At 39.8% G+C, this 17,234-nt stretch overlaps 1 protein-coding gene across 1 annotated transcript in view; it reads right to left on the bottom strand.

Annotated features, from left to right (window-relative positions):
- Positions 1 to 16,350, bottom strand: part of CUL3 (cullin 3) — a 115,088-nt gene extending 98,738 nt beyond the window's left edge. Inside the window, exon 1 of the mRNA XM_036754520.1 lies at positions 16,115 to 16,350. Within this exon, the coding sequence (XP_036610415.1) occupies positions 16,115 to 16,180 (66 nt within the window). The 5' untranslated portion in view covers positions 16,181 to 16,350. The remainder of the gene's footprint in view (positions 1 to 16,114) is intronic.
- Positions 16,351 to 17,234: the final 884 nt, after the last annotated feature.

The following is a 17,234-nucleotide window of genomic DNA, read 5'->3' as shown; positions in this document are numbered from 1 at the left end:
ATAAGTGGATTGAATTTCTAAGTATTTAGATTGCTTACCAATTCGAAACACATTTTCCAATAGAAACAAGGCTATAAATCTTCCTATACAACCCAAAAAGACATAACTCAAAATGAAGCAGAACTATAGTGCTTAAAAAAAAAAAAAAGACTTCTGGACATAATTTGAGCTAAAACTCAGGATGCAAGAATACACCCCAACTCCTTTCAAACACATCCCCTCCCCCAGCTCTAAGAACAATGTCTGACATTTAACCTCTCACCAAGAACAAGATGGTAGGGATTGGAGGGGAGGGTCCTGTCCTCTATGGAAGGGGAAGGTGGGAAAAGAGTGTGTGTGTGTTTAGGACACCACTTTTGTCCACTTTGCTTGTTTGCCAGAAACTGCCTACATTGTTTAAGTCAGGGCAATTAATGTGCCTTAGAAGATACACCTTAGAAAGACTTCTATTAAAAAAAGTTTAAATTAAAAAACAAAGGCGCTTAAAAGAGACAAAAGTTTTTTTACTTAGAAAACTGACTTCTAAGTAAATCTATTGGACCAACATTCTGAAATAGTAGCTACAGCCTATCATTTGCATGCATGTAACTGGAGATCTGTTTACATTTTCTCAAGATGCCATTCCCTAAACACTAGAGAAGAGGTCATACTTGAAAAAAACATTTGTTTTCCCAACACCCATCAAGACCCTAGGGGGAGAAGACAAAACAAGAAAGCTAAATTCAAGAGGTAGTTGAGAAAGTTCTGAAAGTGATAGAGAAAAGTTTATCAATTGCAGTAACTTGTCAAATATAAACGCGAAATAACATTAGCCAAGGATAATTAATTACATTTTTTTTCCCTGCGAAGCTTTGATTCTGATATTAAAAGGTGTTTTAGCAACAGATGAAACTGGACTCCCTTAAACTATAGTGAAAGATCTAACATGAAAAATAAACTCCCTAGGGGGGCGGGGCCAAGATGGCAGCTGGAAAGCAGGGACTTGCCTAGGGTTCTCCCCCAGGACACTCCAAACGCCTATAAAAATGGCTCTGAACAAATTCTAGAACTACAGAACCCAAGAAATACCAGAGGGAAGCAGGGCTCCAGCCCAAGACAGCCTGGATGGTTGCTGGATAAGGTCTATTGCACATGCAACTGGGAGTGGAGTGGAGCAGAGCCCAGCAAGGGCCATGCCCAGACCAACCAGACCCGGGAGCTGGGCAGAACAAGCCCTAGCACCCTGAATCAGTGAGCTGTGGCAGTTTCCAGACTTCTCAACCCACAAACACCAAAGGCAACAGAGAAGGTTAGTGGGAAAAACTGCTGAACTGGATGGTGTGAAAGGAGTTCACAGTCAGCTACTGCACCAAGGTGGTGCAGCTCTGAGGCTGCTCACAGAGCTACAGCTGCAGTTGCTTCCAGCCCCAGGCCCACCTGGTGGGAGGAATTAAGTGGCAGATCAGAGGGGGACTACAAAGCCTGCTCAGATCTGAGTCATGGTCCAGGTTGGTGGTTCTTGGGGGAGGAGTAGGGCTGGTGTGGCAGAGCTTGCTGTGTAGAAATAGCACTGAAAACAACAGTGCAGCCCCTCAAGCTTGGGACAAAGCACTCTCTACTCTACAAGCAGTCATACCCCAACAAAAAAAACTCAAGGGTCAAGCAGTTGGCTGGGAACATGGCCAGGCAGCGAAAACGGTCTCAGATTCAGACTCAGACTTTAGAATCTTTCTTTGGTGACAAAGAAGACCAAAACATACAGCCAGAAGAAGTCAACAAAGTCAAAGAGCCTACATCAAAAGCCTCCAAGAAAAACATGAACTTGTCTCAGGCCATGGAAAAAACTTAAAAAGGATTTGGAAAAGCAAGTTAGAGAAGTAAAGGAAAAATTGGGAAGAGAAATGAGAGTGATGCAGGAAAACCATGAAAAACAAGTCAATGACTGGTTAAAGGAGACTCAAAAAAATACTGGAGAAAATAACACCTTAAAAAATTGACTAACTCAAATGGCAAAAGAGCTCCAAAAAGCCAATGAGGAGAAGAATGCCTTGAAAGGTAGAATTAGTCAAATGGAAAAGGAGGCCCAAAAGACCACTGAAGAAAATATTACCTTAAAAATTAGATTGGAGCAAGTGGAAGCTAGTGACTTTATGAGAAACCATGATATTATAAAGCAGAACCAAAGGAATGTGAAAAAATAGAAGACAATGTGAAATATCTCACTGGAAAAACCACTGACCTGGAAAATAGATCCAGGAGAGATAATTTAAAAATTACTGGACTACCTGAAAGCCAAGATCAAAAAAAGAGCCTAGATATCATCTTTCAAGAAATTATCAAGAAAAACTGCCCTGATATTCTAGAGCCAGAGGGTAAAATAGAAATTGAAAGAATCCACAGATTGCCTCCTCAAAAAGATCCCAAAAAGAAAACTCCTAGGAATATTGTCACCAAATTCCAGAGCTCCCAGATCAAGGAGAAAATACTGCAAGAAGCCAGAAAAATGCAATTTGAGTATTGTGGAAACACAATCAGAATAACCCAAGATCTAGCGGCTTCTATATTAAGAGATCGAAGGTCTTGGAATATGATTCCAAGGTCAATGGAGCTAGGATTAAAACCAAGAATCACCTACCTAGCAAAACTGAGCATCATGCTCCAAGGCAAAATATGGACTTTCAATAAAATAGAAGACTTTCAAGCTTTCTCAGTAAAAAGACCAGAGCTGAATAGAAAATCTGACTTTCAAACACAAGAATCAAGAGAAGCATGGAAAGGTAAACAAGAAAGAGAAATCATAAGGGACTTACTAAAGTTGAACTGTTTTGTTTACATTCCTGCATGGAAAGATGATGTGTTATATAATTCATGACACCTCAGTATTAGGGTAGCTGAAGGGAATATACACATGTAGAGAGACAGAGGCACAGGGTGAGTTGAATATGAAGGGATGACATCTAAAAAAAAATAAAATCAAATTAAGGGATGAGAGAAGGAATATATTGAGAGAGGGAGAAAGGGAGAGATAGAATGAGGTAAATTATTTCACATAAAAGTGGCAAGAAAAAGTAGTTCATTGGAAGGCAAGAGGGGGCAGGTGAGGGGGAATGAGTGAATCTTGCTCCCACGGGATTTGACTGGAGGAGGCAATAACATACACACTCAACTGGGTATCTTACTCCACAGGAAAGAAGGAGGAAGAAGATAAAAAAGGGGGGATGGTAGAAGGGAGGGCAGATAAGGAGAGGAGGTAATCAAAAGCAAACACTTTTGAAAAGGGACAGGGTCAAGGGAGAAAACTGAACAAAGGGGGACAGAATAGGAGGGAGCAAAATATAGTTAGTTTTTCACAACATGAATATTGTGGAAGGGTTTTGCATAATGATACATGTGTGACCTATGTTGAATTGCTTGCCTTCTTAGGGAGGGTGGGTGGGGAGAGAATTTGGAACTCAAAGTTTTAAGAGCAGATGTTCAAAAAAAAAAAGTTTTACCATTCAACTAGGAAATAAAGATATACAGGCAATGGGGCATAGAAATCTATCTTGCCCTTCAAGAAAGTAAGGGAAAAGGGGATGGGGGAGAGTGGGGTGACAGAAGGGAGGGCTGCCTACAGAACGGGGCAATCAGAATATATGCCATCCTGGAGTGGGCAGGAGGGTAGAAATGGGGAGAAAATTTGTAATTCAAACTCTTGTGTAAATCAATGCTGAAAATTAAAAATATTAAGTAAATAAATAATAATTTAAAGAAAAAAAAAGGAAAGAAAAACGAACTCCCAACTAAGACTAATGGCAAATTAATACCCCACCACTATTTCATCCACAAACTAGGGGTAGGGGACATAACCCTGTGAGAAATACTATGAATTTTTAAATATTTAACTCTCTCTCCTGAAAGGACCTTTTTTTTCTCCCAAGGAGGAGTGAGTTGGTGGAGTAGGGATAGAGAATAACACAATACAAAAAGGATTCTATGGTATTTTCACATAAAATAAACACTTCTAGTAACAAATGCTATCTAACGCTAAATTCCATTTCAAATTAAGAGTACTGTCATATCATTCAAGTCCTTCACTTTATGATTTAGTGGTTACAAATTCCACGTGAATTGACATTTCTACTTTATAGAATGTAAAAACTCAGGAAGAGAGGTTAGTTACAATTAGACAATGGCTACACTAGAATTCATAAGCTTTCATTTATCTATAACTCGTATAGGCTAACTTTTTTTACAAAATAAAATCATACAATTTTTGAACAACAGATTTTATCAATTTTCTCATTTTACCAATGAGGAAAATGAGACCCAAGGACATTGTGATCAGCCCAAAGTACCCAACTATATTATCTAGTGTTCTTCCTACTATACTCATACTATCTCAAGAAAGCTATGATTACTATGCTTATTAATTAGAAATCAGTTTTTTATAAATGTGTTCCTTGTATATTATGAACAATGAATGGCTCTGTCTTATATTTCAATTTGGTGGCATGGATTAGTCAGACAAGAGACTTCAATTTTAGTCCCAAATGAGTGAAGGCAAATGACTCAACTTCTCTGGCCCTCAGTTTCCTCATCCTTAAAATTAGGAGGTTGAACTAAATAGCAAAAAAGTTTCTCTTCCTGCTTTAAAATTCTCTGATCAAAAAATACTTATATGGCCACAAATAACGTTCATTAAATATTTACTTCTTTCATGATTCTTATTTTACATGTATATTCTTGAAAAAGTGAACTGTACCATATTAACAAAGATAAAATAAAATCTTAACCTACAGTGTATGATTTTTAGGGAAAAGGAAAGGCATAACATTCCCCCACATAATTTGCCTAAACAAGTCAGTTTTTTCATAAGATCATAAATTTAAAGCTGAAGGGAATCCTTTCATTTTGAACATGAAGAAACTGAAACCAAGAGATACAGACTTAAAGTTTAAAAGTTGGGCCTGTCAGTGTTACAATTTAAAGAAAGGAATGATAACAAGTTGTTTGGTTCTATCTGGTCAATAATTATCTAAATCTCATTGAATTCTAATAATTAAATTAATAAGCATTTAATAAGTAATTTATAGCAGGTGTGGGGATACAAAGACAATTAATGAAACAATCTATGCTCATAGAGCACTTAAATCTATTGACCTATGCATATATTTCAATGAATGAGGGAGCATTATTCATTTATGTTAGCATCTATTTACAATGCAACATGAGCTTCTACCTTTATTTTCAGTATATGCATGTGGCATAAGCAAGAGAATATTTTGCCATCTAAGAAAGAACTAAAGGAATTAACATAACATTTCTATAAGACATCTTGTCATGCAACTCTAATATATATTGCCAACAAGAATATAAAATGTGGAAAACTATAATTTTTTCAGAGTCTTTATGGTTTCAACATTGTAAATATACAAGATTTACATAAAGTTTATTTCTGAGACATAATCAGGAAGAAATAAGATTAAAAATACAACCCTTGTAACCTATGTATAGCTATTCACCCCCTTCTCTCTGCTAAAACAGCTAGCTCATTAGCTCAGGCCCTCATCACTCTCTTCAAGGTTGCAAAGGCCTCCTAGCTGTTCTCCCTGCCTCAAGTTTCTCCTCACTTCAATCCATTTTCCATACTGCTGCAAAAATTATTTTCATTAAGTGTATATCTGACTATACAAATCCCAAAACACCTACTCAATAAGAACTCCAAGGGCTCCTTATTACATCTAGGATAGAACATCCTCTTTAGCTTTTAAAGTCCTTTACAACCTGCCAAAAGCACATCTTTCCAGGGGCATCATATATTACCTCCCTACTTGTACTCTACAATCCTGCCAAATTGGCCTTCTGTCTGGTTCCTCACATGCAGCACTCATCCCCTGTCTCTGTACCTCTGAAATTGCCCTACTCCCCTATGCTTGGAATGTGCTATCTCTTCAGGTCCCCTTTAAAGAATTCCTTTTCTTCTTAAAAAGCAGCTCAAGTACTATGTCTCACATAAAGCATTTCTTGATTCTCCCCAACCCCACAGTCGTTGGTGCCTTCTCCTTCTACCATACTGTATTTATTTCCTTTGTATTTATTCTATGTATGTTTTTGTTTCCACCATCAGAATGCAAGCTTCTTGCATTAAGAATTATTTCACTGTATTTTTATTTCCAGTAGCTTGCGCAGTTCCCAGAACACAGTAAGCACTTGATAAATGCTTATTAGTTGATTGCCTCCAAGAATAATTCATTATGTAGAATATTTATTTTCTCCTTACAATAAAAAAACACATACCTTAATTATCTCTAAAACAGGCAACAAGGCATAGTGGAAAAACTAGTCTTAGAGAAAACCTTCAGAAACATGCTGGCTGTGTGACTCGAGACAAGCCATCCATCCTCTAGATTCCTCCAGAAAACTCTCTGAATTCCAAATCTGCATTGGTTAGTTTTCTTACTTGAGAGTTCCCATACCAATGAAATTGTGGATCTAGTCTTAAAAAAAAAACCTCTAATATTAGACTCTCACAACTTATCAATATTAGGCTTAGAAACACAGATTTAAAGTAAAACATCAGTTACAATTAATAGACAAGTCACCATTAATTATGAGATATTTTTTGAAATGAAATTTTATGCTTTCAAGCACACATAGTAGCTGGAAATTGGCTAAGTGTTGCCTAGTCTAGAATGTACCAGGCTGAATAGGTAAAAATGCTGTAATTAGTATACAAAACATCATTCTAAACAATGCTAGTTTACATTATGCTCAAGCAGTTTATTTTAAGTAGGTTACTTAAAAGCTTTCCTTTTCCAAAAGTGCAAAAGGAAACTTTGATAAGTTAGAACATTTCCATAAAGTGGAAAGGGCCCTAGACTCAAAGACATTAAGACCAGGGTTGGAAACTTGGCTCTGACACATAAGCTGTGGGACCATCCGCAACTCACATCACATTTTCTGAGTTTTAGTTTTTCCATACGATAAAATGGGGGCAATAATAAACGCACCACTGGGTTGTTGTGGGGAGATTTTGCAAACCATAAAGTCCTATTTAAAAAAAAAAACACAACAATGCAGCTAATTGGCTTTGGTTAGAAGGCAAAACACTTAAATGGGGGAAAACAATTTTTGCTGCAAGTTTTTCTGGTACCAGCCTCATTTCCAAGATAGATCAGGAATTATTCAAATTTTATAAGAGTAAGGTACAAACAATCTCCAATCAATAAATGGTCAAAGATTTCAAATTCGCAGTTCTCAAGGCAAGATATCCAAACTCTCTAAGACCAAATGAAAAAATGCTTCAAATCAGTAATAATCAAAGAAAAAGTAAATTAATATAACTCTGAGACTCACATACACTCATCAGATTAGCAAAGTAGACAAAAAAGGAAAATGATAAATGTTAGAGTGGTGGTGAAAAACAGGCACATTAATAATGCATTGTTGGTAGAGCTGTGAACTAGTCCAGCAATTCTGGAAAGCAACCTGGAACTGCATCCAAAATGTTACTGAACTGTTTATATCCCTTTCACCATTAGTAGGCGCATACCATAAAGAAATCAAAGAGGAAAAGGACCCATATGTACAAAAATAATTATAACAGCTCTTTTTGTGGTGGCAAAGAACTATAAGCAAATGGGATTAAGGATAGGTACACTAATACGTGGTTAATGGAACTCTGAAATGGTACAATCATTCTGGAAAGCAATTTGGAATTAAGCAAAGTGGCTAAAACGTGTATAAGCCCTGAACTATAAACTACATTACTAATCTTATACCCCAAGAAAGCCACTGATTAGAAGAAAGTCCCCAATAATCATAGAAAGAAAAGAGGTGATCATTAATTGGGGGATGGCCAAACAAATTTTGATAAATCAATGTAATGGAATATCATAGTGCTATCCGTATTGATGAAAAAGGACAGTTTCAGAGAAATTTGAGAAGACTTATATGAACTGATGCAGAGTGAAGTGAGCATAACCAAGAGACTAATTTGTACAAGAGAACTGGGTGTGGGGGTGGGGAGAACTCCGAAAAACTTAAGAACTCTGATCAACAAAATGAAAAGTATCATGATTCCAGAGGACAGATGCTGAAGAATGCTATCCCTTCTGACAGAGACGTGACTGACTAAATATGCAGAATGAAGCATTTTTAGACATGGCCAATTTGGGGAACTTGTTTTGCTTGACTGTGTGTATTTGCAACAAGGGTTTTTTTTCTTTCAGGGGTGGGAAAAAGAGAAATGAATGCTTGTTAATTGGAAAAATCTAAATAAAAAACCTTGAAGTGCTATATAATGTTTATCTTGTAAAATAACAAGTACCTTTCACCACAATGCCTAAGGGAAAGAAAGATTTTTAACTTAATAAGGAAGAGTTGCTCAATGAAGATACAATGGACGATTTTGATTACATAAAATTGAAAAGCTTTTGCATAAAACCAGTGCAGTTAGAATCAGGAAGGAAACAGTTACAGAAGAAAACAATCTTTGTAGCTTATTTTTATGGTAAGTCTGATGTTAAAGATATATGAATACATCAGAATAAAAGCAATTTCCCAAAAGTAAGTGGTCCAAAGATAAGAAGGCACTTCTCAAAAGAAATGGAAGCTACCAAGAGCCTTCTGAAAAAAATATGGTCCAAATACAAAAAGTGAAAAATAAAAATAATTCTTAAGTTCTATCTCACACCCATTAGATTGTGAAAAATGACAAACTATGAAAAAGGCGATTGTTGTAGCAAGACTGGTACATTAATGCATTGTTTTTGAAGCTATGTATTAGTCCAAACATTATGAAAAGTTGTTTGTTGTGTACCCAAGAAGCCCCTAAGCTAAGTTTACCCTCCACCTTTGACCCAGCGAGATCACTTGATAGGCATGTATCTCCCAAAGTTCAAAACCAAAAGAATAGGACCCACATATACAAAAATATTTCTAACAGCATTTTTTTGTTGCTGTAGCAAAAGCATTGGAAATAAAGCAGCTACCTATCAACTGGGGGGTAGCTGATCAAACTGTGGTATGAGTATAACGGAATATTATAATGCACCATAAGGAATAATAAATGTGAGTCCACAGAAATCTGGGAAGACTTATATGAACAGATGCAGAGGGAAATGAGAAAAATGATAAAATAATCACAATAACGTAAAGGAAAACAATTCAGAAAGACTACAGCTACAGATGTGACTTCAGAAGTCTGATGGTGAAGCATGCCACCCCTTTTCCTGGCAGAAAGTTGACAGACTAGAGGTGCAGAGTGATCTATACATTTTTGGACAAGCCCAACGTTTTGATTTGTTTTGAATTATATTTAGTTTTGTGTGTGTGTGTGTGTGTGTGTGTGTGTGTATGTGTTAAAAGTATGCAGAAGGGAAAAAAGGCTCAGAAGAGGACACAAACAGTAATTCTGTTACTATTACGTGTGTGTGTGTGTGTGTGTAAAAAGCAAACTGTGCTTAAGAGAAGTTCAAGCCTTTACAATTTTTGTCTTCTTTGTATATAGAAACGTCCATGTTTGTTCACCTTTAAGTTCCTAATAAAAATTTTTTTTCAAATAATAGGGTAGGGCGTAACTTCTTAATGTCCCCTTCTTGCTCTAAAATTATGACTCAGATAAACTTCTCAGGTAGAAAGAAATTTAAAAATTAAAATTCCTTCCCACAAGTCCAGGTTAATTAACCCTTTATAACAAATGGCTTTAGATCTTTATTGATCACAAAATCAAAAATCGTTTTTATTTTACATAGAAGTTCAAATGTCTTCCTAACATTCATTAGTTCACTACCTCTCCACTGATTTACCCTATGTAATCAGAATCATTATGGTTTTAAAGAGATTGAGTGACTAAATATTTTGGGTGACAGTATTAGATGACACCTTCATCCTTTATCTCCTACCTCCTAGATAGGTTCTAGAGGGGTTTTTTTAAAGGAGGGAGGTAAGGGGGATTGAGAGAACCAGTTTCTGTCCACAAAGCAGTTATAACCTAGGGAGCACATGAAACAATCAATTAGTAAATGAAATGGTATTATATACAAGGTGTGACTGCAAATTAGTATGATTGATTTTTTTAAAATAAATATAATTGAATTTTTAGATCCAAATAAGCACTACTTCTACATACAATCTACACAAAATATTATACATTTATTCAAATGATGGCCGCAAGGACACCTTTTGGTATTTCTCTTTGGAAACAGTTTTCAACACCTAAAGCATTCTTTCAAATATGCTAAAAGATGCCAAATCTTCATCAAGACTGATTTCTTGATGTGGCTTTTGTAAACTGGCACTGAAAACATTTTCAAAAAAATTTTTAAAATATTTTAGGAAATAACAGGATTGTATATGTAACTACCCAACGTTTTCATTAGGTGATATTCTAACTTAGTTCTGTTTTCTTGTATAATATATATATCTTATTTAACAATGATGACAGTGTGGTATAGTAGAAAGAGAATTTAATTTGAGAGTGAGCAGACTGAAGAGCTTACCCCATGACTATTGATAAGTTACTTAAAGTCTCTGGGCTTCACTGAAGTTTCCTCAACTGTAAAATAGGAATAACACACTACCTTCATTTCTTGGAGTTGCTGTGAATAAAGTCTTTGAAAATGTTAGAGTTGTGTAAATATGAAATACTAGTTCTTTCACACTCACATTTATCCAACTTATTACAGGTACTACATATTATTTAAAAGTTGTATTTAGAGGTCTTTAAAAAAATAAAAAGGTAGATGACCATTACTCATAAATTTTGTAGAAAGGATTTGTAGTAAGTTACAGGTATATAGCTTCTCAGGTCTCTTCCAGCATTCTGATTCTATAATTCATATGATTGAGGGGTGTGAAAAATTCAGCAGAATTTTACTATTTTCAAATTTATGGACCTGACTCTTATCTTATTAACAAAAAGTTCAAATGGCAGATTTTTCTGGGGGGAAAAAAAAGTTAATACTTTATAGTAGGAAAAATCATGGGTTCTAAACTAATGAAGCTTTTATGTATTTTATTTCAGAGCATAGAATCTATGGTACAATGTATTACTAAAGTAGCCAATTTTCATAAACTACTACAGATCTAGTGAATTCAATTACTGATAATAATGATCAATTATTTAAGTTCTTCTTAATGGCAACTGAAGAAAAACGTTATTTTTTTAAAGCAAATGTATATTTTTATGGATAGCTATTCTGTATCACCTTTCTTTTTCCACAACTAGAGCCAGAATAGCAGTAATAATACTACAGATATCTGGTTAACAAAAGATATCTAGAGTAAGATAAGTCTAAATAGAAAAGATTAAAAGATTCATAACTGAATGAAATATTATATTTTCATTTCAACTGGATTTGAAGAAATATGCTCCATAATTTTTTAAAAGCTATGTAGCTATTATTTGGTCAATTCCCATTTATAAACATTATATATTATTGACTTGTTCTAGGAGTTTCTTTCTTCTCTTTCCATGTAGCTACTGCCACAGCTGTTATTTTAAAGAAGGAATTTTGCTGTAGGGACAGCAGAACTATCTTTCCATCTGAAGAGGAGACACAAAAGCTGAAAAGTCAGTTATTAAACCTATCCCCCACTCATCACTCTTGAAGCTTTTTTCTTTTTACCATCTCTAAGCCTTTTGGAGCTTTAGCTGAGTAAGTACTTCCCTCATACCCAGAGCAACTGGCACTACATTGCCTAATTAAGCCTAAAGAGATAAACTCAAATCAAAGACATAAGAATCAAAGAACTTTCTCTATTTGGCCTTGCAATGTCTTGGAAATGACTACTAACTAATATGATATGCAAGTCTCTAGCATATACAATTGTTGTCCTTATGAAAATCCTAAAGATAACCCTAAAATATTATCACCCTCTTTGCTAGCCTCCTTGCACAAAACCCAGATAAGACAACTTGAAGACAAGAAGATATTCTTCTATCTGCCCTCCAAAGTTACACATATTAATCAAGCATCATATAAACAGCCCAGATTGCATCATCCCAGGGATCTCTCCCCTAAAGAAAGGCTGGCAGGCCAATGAGTAGATCCCCAGATAAACTGTCTATTGGACAGACCCTATATATAGGAAAAGCTTAACAAGGGTCTCTAAAGGGTTCAGCAGAGGGAAACGTCAATTTGAAAAGGAAGTGCCACTTTTAAACACTTTTAACTGTTCCGGTTCCCTAAACTCCTATAGTTACATACCTATACAGTTTTCTACACAAGCTTTCCTGGCATTATACACACACCAAAAAATACTTTATAAACTACTTTAATAAGAAGATGTGAAATTAAAAAATACTTTGTTCAAATCAGAGTTCACAAAGCAGAATTCTCAAAACTCTTAATTACTGTAAATTAGCTGACACAGAAACATCCTTATTTTTTCATCTTAGGGAAAAGCAGTTTTTGGCAATGTAACAACTGCTTAAAAACTCACATACCAAATTGAGGCAATAGTAATTTTTGGAGTCATGTTCTGAATGCTCAAAAAGTCATTTATAAGACTTTAATATGCAAGGATCTGTGATTTCATCTGTGTAGGTATTTCCCTCCAATACACATCACAACTCCTGTAATTTTGGAGAGACAGTCTATTAAAGCTACTATACCCCCAAAAAATCAATTGTCCTGAGCCTAACCTGGAGATGAGCCTCTCTGAACTTAGCTAGGTCAATACTCAGAAAACAGACATACCAGTCAGTCTTCAGGACCAATTTAAAGCCTTTCTGGCTGGACAGGATATGCCATAGTTTGTGCTTTGCTGGCGCAACCTTCAAAAACTCATAGGTCACCACCATGACATAATGAAACATCAGGAGAACTTGGTGTAGAGCACATTTATATATATGCTCAAAAATAGAAAAGAGCCTTCTTTTACTAATGGTACTGAGAAAATATGTTCACAGTAGTTTCGAAAATTTTAGCATAATTTAGCCTTTGAGCTGGAAATTAAGTTTAAATATCAGACATGTCACAATGAAAGAACTAAAAACTGTGAAAAAAAAACCCTTTTCTGATTAATCTTTTTACATCTGAATTGTCTAGTAGTGAACTTAATAATTTGAAGTGAAATTCTAAGACCTTAAAGCCCCAGTCAAACTTAAGATGACATATTTAAGTAAGACCATAAACATTTTCTCTATAGGTATTTCTATTCATTCACTACTACTGACTAGTGACTTCAACTTTAGCTCTTCAAGTAGTTAAAGCTGCTAACCAAGAAGAAAAGAAAGGTTGGTAGAAATTTTTATACCAGAAGATGAGTAAGCCATCAGTGAAATACATTACAATAGAGGTACTTATCTGTAATTAATGTGTGGCCACAGGTGCCACACTAACCAGGAACTTAAGAACTGGATATTGATAAAGAAAAAAGTAGGCATTTTAACATACTTTTAAATTAAAAGTGATCGTGCATGGGAATTGAATATTTATGAAGCACAATTGATACACTAGAATAAACTCCAATGGCTACTAGTTACAGGAAGTACAAAGTGTAAAATCTTCTTTAAAGCCCTTTGCAACCTAGTCCCATTTAACCTTTTACACCCTTTTTTCACATTACTCTCCTTAAAGGAGACTACAATCCAGCCAAATCAGCCTTCTGGTTGTTCATCACACAAGGAACCCCATATCCATCTCCAAGCTTTTGCACTGGCACTTGCACTTGCACTGCACCCATGTCTAGAGCATACTTCCTCCTCATCTCTGACTCTCAGAATCTCTAGATTCATTCAAGGCTCAGCTTAAGTACCAACTTCTACTTGAAGCTTTTCCTGATCCCCAAGTTACATTTAATGCCTTTCTCCTCAAAACAGTCTTTTTAAAAAAATCTAATTTATATATGCTTATAAATGCAAATGTTGTCTCCCCTAGCTAGAAGGTAACCTCCTTAAGGGAAGGGATTTGTTTCATTTTTGTCTGTCTCCCCAAGATCTGGCAAACAGCAGACACTTAATAGGATATCTTTACTAGCATGAGACCACCATGCTGCTATAACTTTTGTTTCAAGCAACAAGGCAAAAATCTTGCTAATTACCAAAGTTCATACTTTTCAGCTAATGCAACAGCTGATACTTCCTGGGGAGTGGTAAAGTAAAAACAAGGACTAAGTTAAAGATCTGAACACTGTCAAAGGTACCCAGAGGCAAAACGGAAGTAAGAACATCAAACCAAGTTTTACCCTAACATAGATCTGTTATCAATATGAATGCTGCTGTATTTTAATAATAAATCAGAATACAAGTTAAGCTGGGAAATTGCACTATTTCCTACAAAATCTGACATATTGTAATAACTTTTACATTAAAATTAAGAAGCAATTGCTTTCCTAAGACAATCCTGAGGACTTATTTTTTAAAAAAAGATTGATAAAATTTTAATATCATTTAAATGCAGTAGCTGACAACTTAAAATCTCAATAGAAAGATTAGTATAGTACCATTTTTTTTTCCCCTCAAGGAAAAGGTGCTAATGAATTTCATCACTGACTAAGTGAAGTAATAGAAAGGAGAGTAGTAGGAGAGCTAGGAGATCTGGGTTCAAATCCCTGCTTTTTGCCACTTGGACCTGTGTGAACTTGGGCAGATAGCTTCCCCTCTCTCTGGGCCTTGGTTTCCTTAAGCTCTCTATAATCTATCAGTATAACCATGATCTTATTCCAAACAACAAAGGCGGCTCTTATACTCACTTAACAAACTGTCAGTCAGCAAAACTCCTTTTATCCACAATAAATACCTCTCCTTCATTGTGAATGTCACCATCTCTGGGAACCCCGCTTTTCTCATCTGTAAAATGGGGATAATACTTGCCCTACCTACCTCACAAGACTTAAACATATTTTATAAAGTACTTTAAACGCAACCTAAACCCCTGATCTTTACATACAGTAATCTCATCTCGGCCGCTGCCTTCCCCTCACTCCCCATACCCAATTTTTAGCTACATATATTGCATTTTAAAAGTTCAAGATCAAGGCCTCACAAGTTCTCCAGCACTTCTCCTACCAAATTCAAAAATATTAACTTTGTCTATAAAAATCATAAAAAGGTATTTGAAACTATAATACGTCATATAGTAAGCTTTTTTTCTTTTGGGAACTTAAAAAAAATTAAGAACTTCTCTCCCTTGTTACTCTGTATATATGCACACACCTTTTAAAGACAAAATTCTTAACTCCTCTGCTGGAGTTTTGATTGTAATTACCGCTTTGTTACTATAGTTTTGTGTCCAGATCATTTCTGCCTGGCTAGATGCCTGTTAGTATCATCTTCACATACGCTAAGCAGGTAGGGGTAGTCTGCTATTACATGGCGCTGGTCACCAGCTCAATCAGATGTGACCTCAGAGCAGCACAGTAAAAGAGCGGACCACACTCCCCCCGCGCCCCCAGGAGCGTGTGCGGCGCTGCTCGGGGTCTTCCGTGCGGGGCCGGCCGGGCACCGTGAATCGGGCAGCATCCCCCAAAGGGGTGCGTGGCGGGGGCTGCCAAGTTCAGAACAGCCCGAGCTTGTCCGGTGCCTGCAGAGGAGATGCTCCGTTGACCCGCAGCGTGACCGCCGCCCGGGAGCATCAGGCACTCACGGACACCTGTCACGGCGTCTGGGCGGCTTCCCTTTGGGGGCCCGGGGCAGCTCCCCGGTGGCCCTGAGGGCTCGGGAGCCTCTTTAGGACTCTTCTCCAGGAGCAGAGCAATGCCCCCCTCAAAGTTCACACTCACGCACGTACGCACACACACGCACACACGCGCCCAGGCTTACAATGAAGCCCCGCCGGGAGCCCCCGGGAGAGGGGGCAGGGGGCGGCCGGGCCCCCCGGGCCTGCAGGCGCAGGCACACGGGCGCCGGCTGAGCCGCCGCCGCCCGCCCGGCCCGGGCCCTGCGGGGTGCGCTGTTGGGAAGGGGCGCAGAGGCAGCAGGACCGCCTGGGGGCGCCCCCTCGTCGCTGCCCGCCCCCGCGGGGCGCCCCCCGAGCTTCCCCCGTTGCCGGGAAGGTTCCAGCCCCGAGGCCCGAGAGGCGGCGGTGGGGGAGGGGGGAAGCGGCCGGCCCTGCGGCCTGTTGGGGGGAGTTCAGCCCGGGGCCTCGAGTGCGTCTCTTGGCCGGGCCCCCGGCCCCTCGGTCCCGGGCGCGGAGGAGAGACTCACCGGAAAGGCCCGGATCCGCATCTTGGTGTCCTTCCGGCTGCCCGTCCCTTTGCTCAGGTTCGACATGGTTCTCCTCCTCCTCCCCTGCTCCTCCTCCTCCTCCTCCTCCTGCTGCTGCTCCGGCGGCGGCGGCTTCAGGTCGCGCTCCGGGGCGCCCGTGTCACATCGAAGGCTGGCGGGCCGGAGAGGCCGGCGGCTCCCGGGATAGGGCGGCGAACCCCGCGGGCTGGGAAAGGGGGAGGGGGACTTCGGGGGTGGGGGAGGCGGCCGGACCCCCGCGGCCCCGGCCCCGGCTCCGGCCCCGGCCCCGACTCCGGCTCAGGCGGCTCTGGCTCCGGCCCCGGCCCCGGCCCCGGCGGCTTCGGCTGCGACTCGGCCTTCCCTCGGGGGCTGCGCTGGCGCGGCGGCTCCGCGGGGCTCCCCCTCCCCCCGGGCCCGTCACTCGCGGCTGGGCTCCCTCTATCGCGCTCCTCCGCGATGGCGGCGGCGGCGGCGACGGACAAACATCTCACTGCGCAGGCCGAACCTCCTCCTCCTCCTCCTTCTCCTCCTCCGCCTCAGCGAGACAAGATCCGGCCCAGAGGGTGGAGGGGGGAGGGAGGGAGGGAGGAGAGCCAGAGAGTAAGAGAGATTGGGGGAAGGGGGGTAGGGGGTGGGACGGGAGGGGGAGGCGGCCGCAGCGTGGGGGGGAGGGGGGAGAGGGAGTTCAGGTCTCGCGAGAGCGGCTCGAGGCAGGCGGCGGGGGGGCGGGGATGCCGAGGCGAGGCGGGCGGAGCGGGTGAGCCAAGGGAGGAAGGGGGATGGGGGGGCGGGGAGAGTCGGGAGGGGAAGTGGGAGGAGCCTATGGGGCGGGGCGGGAAAGGGGAGGGGTCGGGGGCGGGGAGCAGAAAGCTACGTCCTCGAAACTGGAGAGTCCGAGACCTGGTTCGGGGCGGCGGTGGCTCCTGATTGGTGGAGAACGGAACGAGGTCCTGGTCACGTGGAAGTGGGCGTAGTGGCCCTGTTTGTGGCGAGGCGTGAGATCCTCGCTGTGGACTCTGTTGGGGAGGCTGTAGCCTTGGCAAGGGAGGGAGCATCTCGCCATCGAAGGCTGTTTTTCTAGGGCATAATGGAACAGGAT

Source organism: Trichosurus vulpecula, chromosome 4 (assembly GCF_011100635.1).
Source record: "Trichosurus vulpecula isolate mTriVul1 chromosome 4, mTriVul1.pri, whole genome shotgun sequence".
In the NCBI taxonomy this organism is placed as follows: Eukaryota; Metazoa; Chordata; class Mammalia; order Diprotodontia; family Phalangeridae; genus Trichosurus; species Trichosurus vulpecula.
This window is presented reverse-complemented; position numbering and strand designations above follow the sequence as displayed.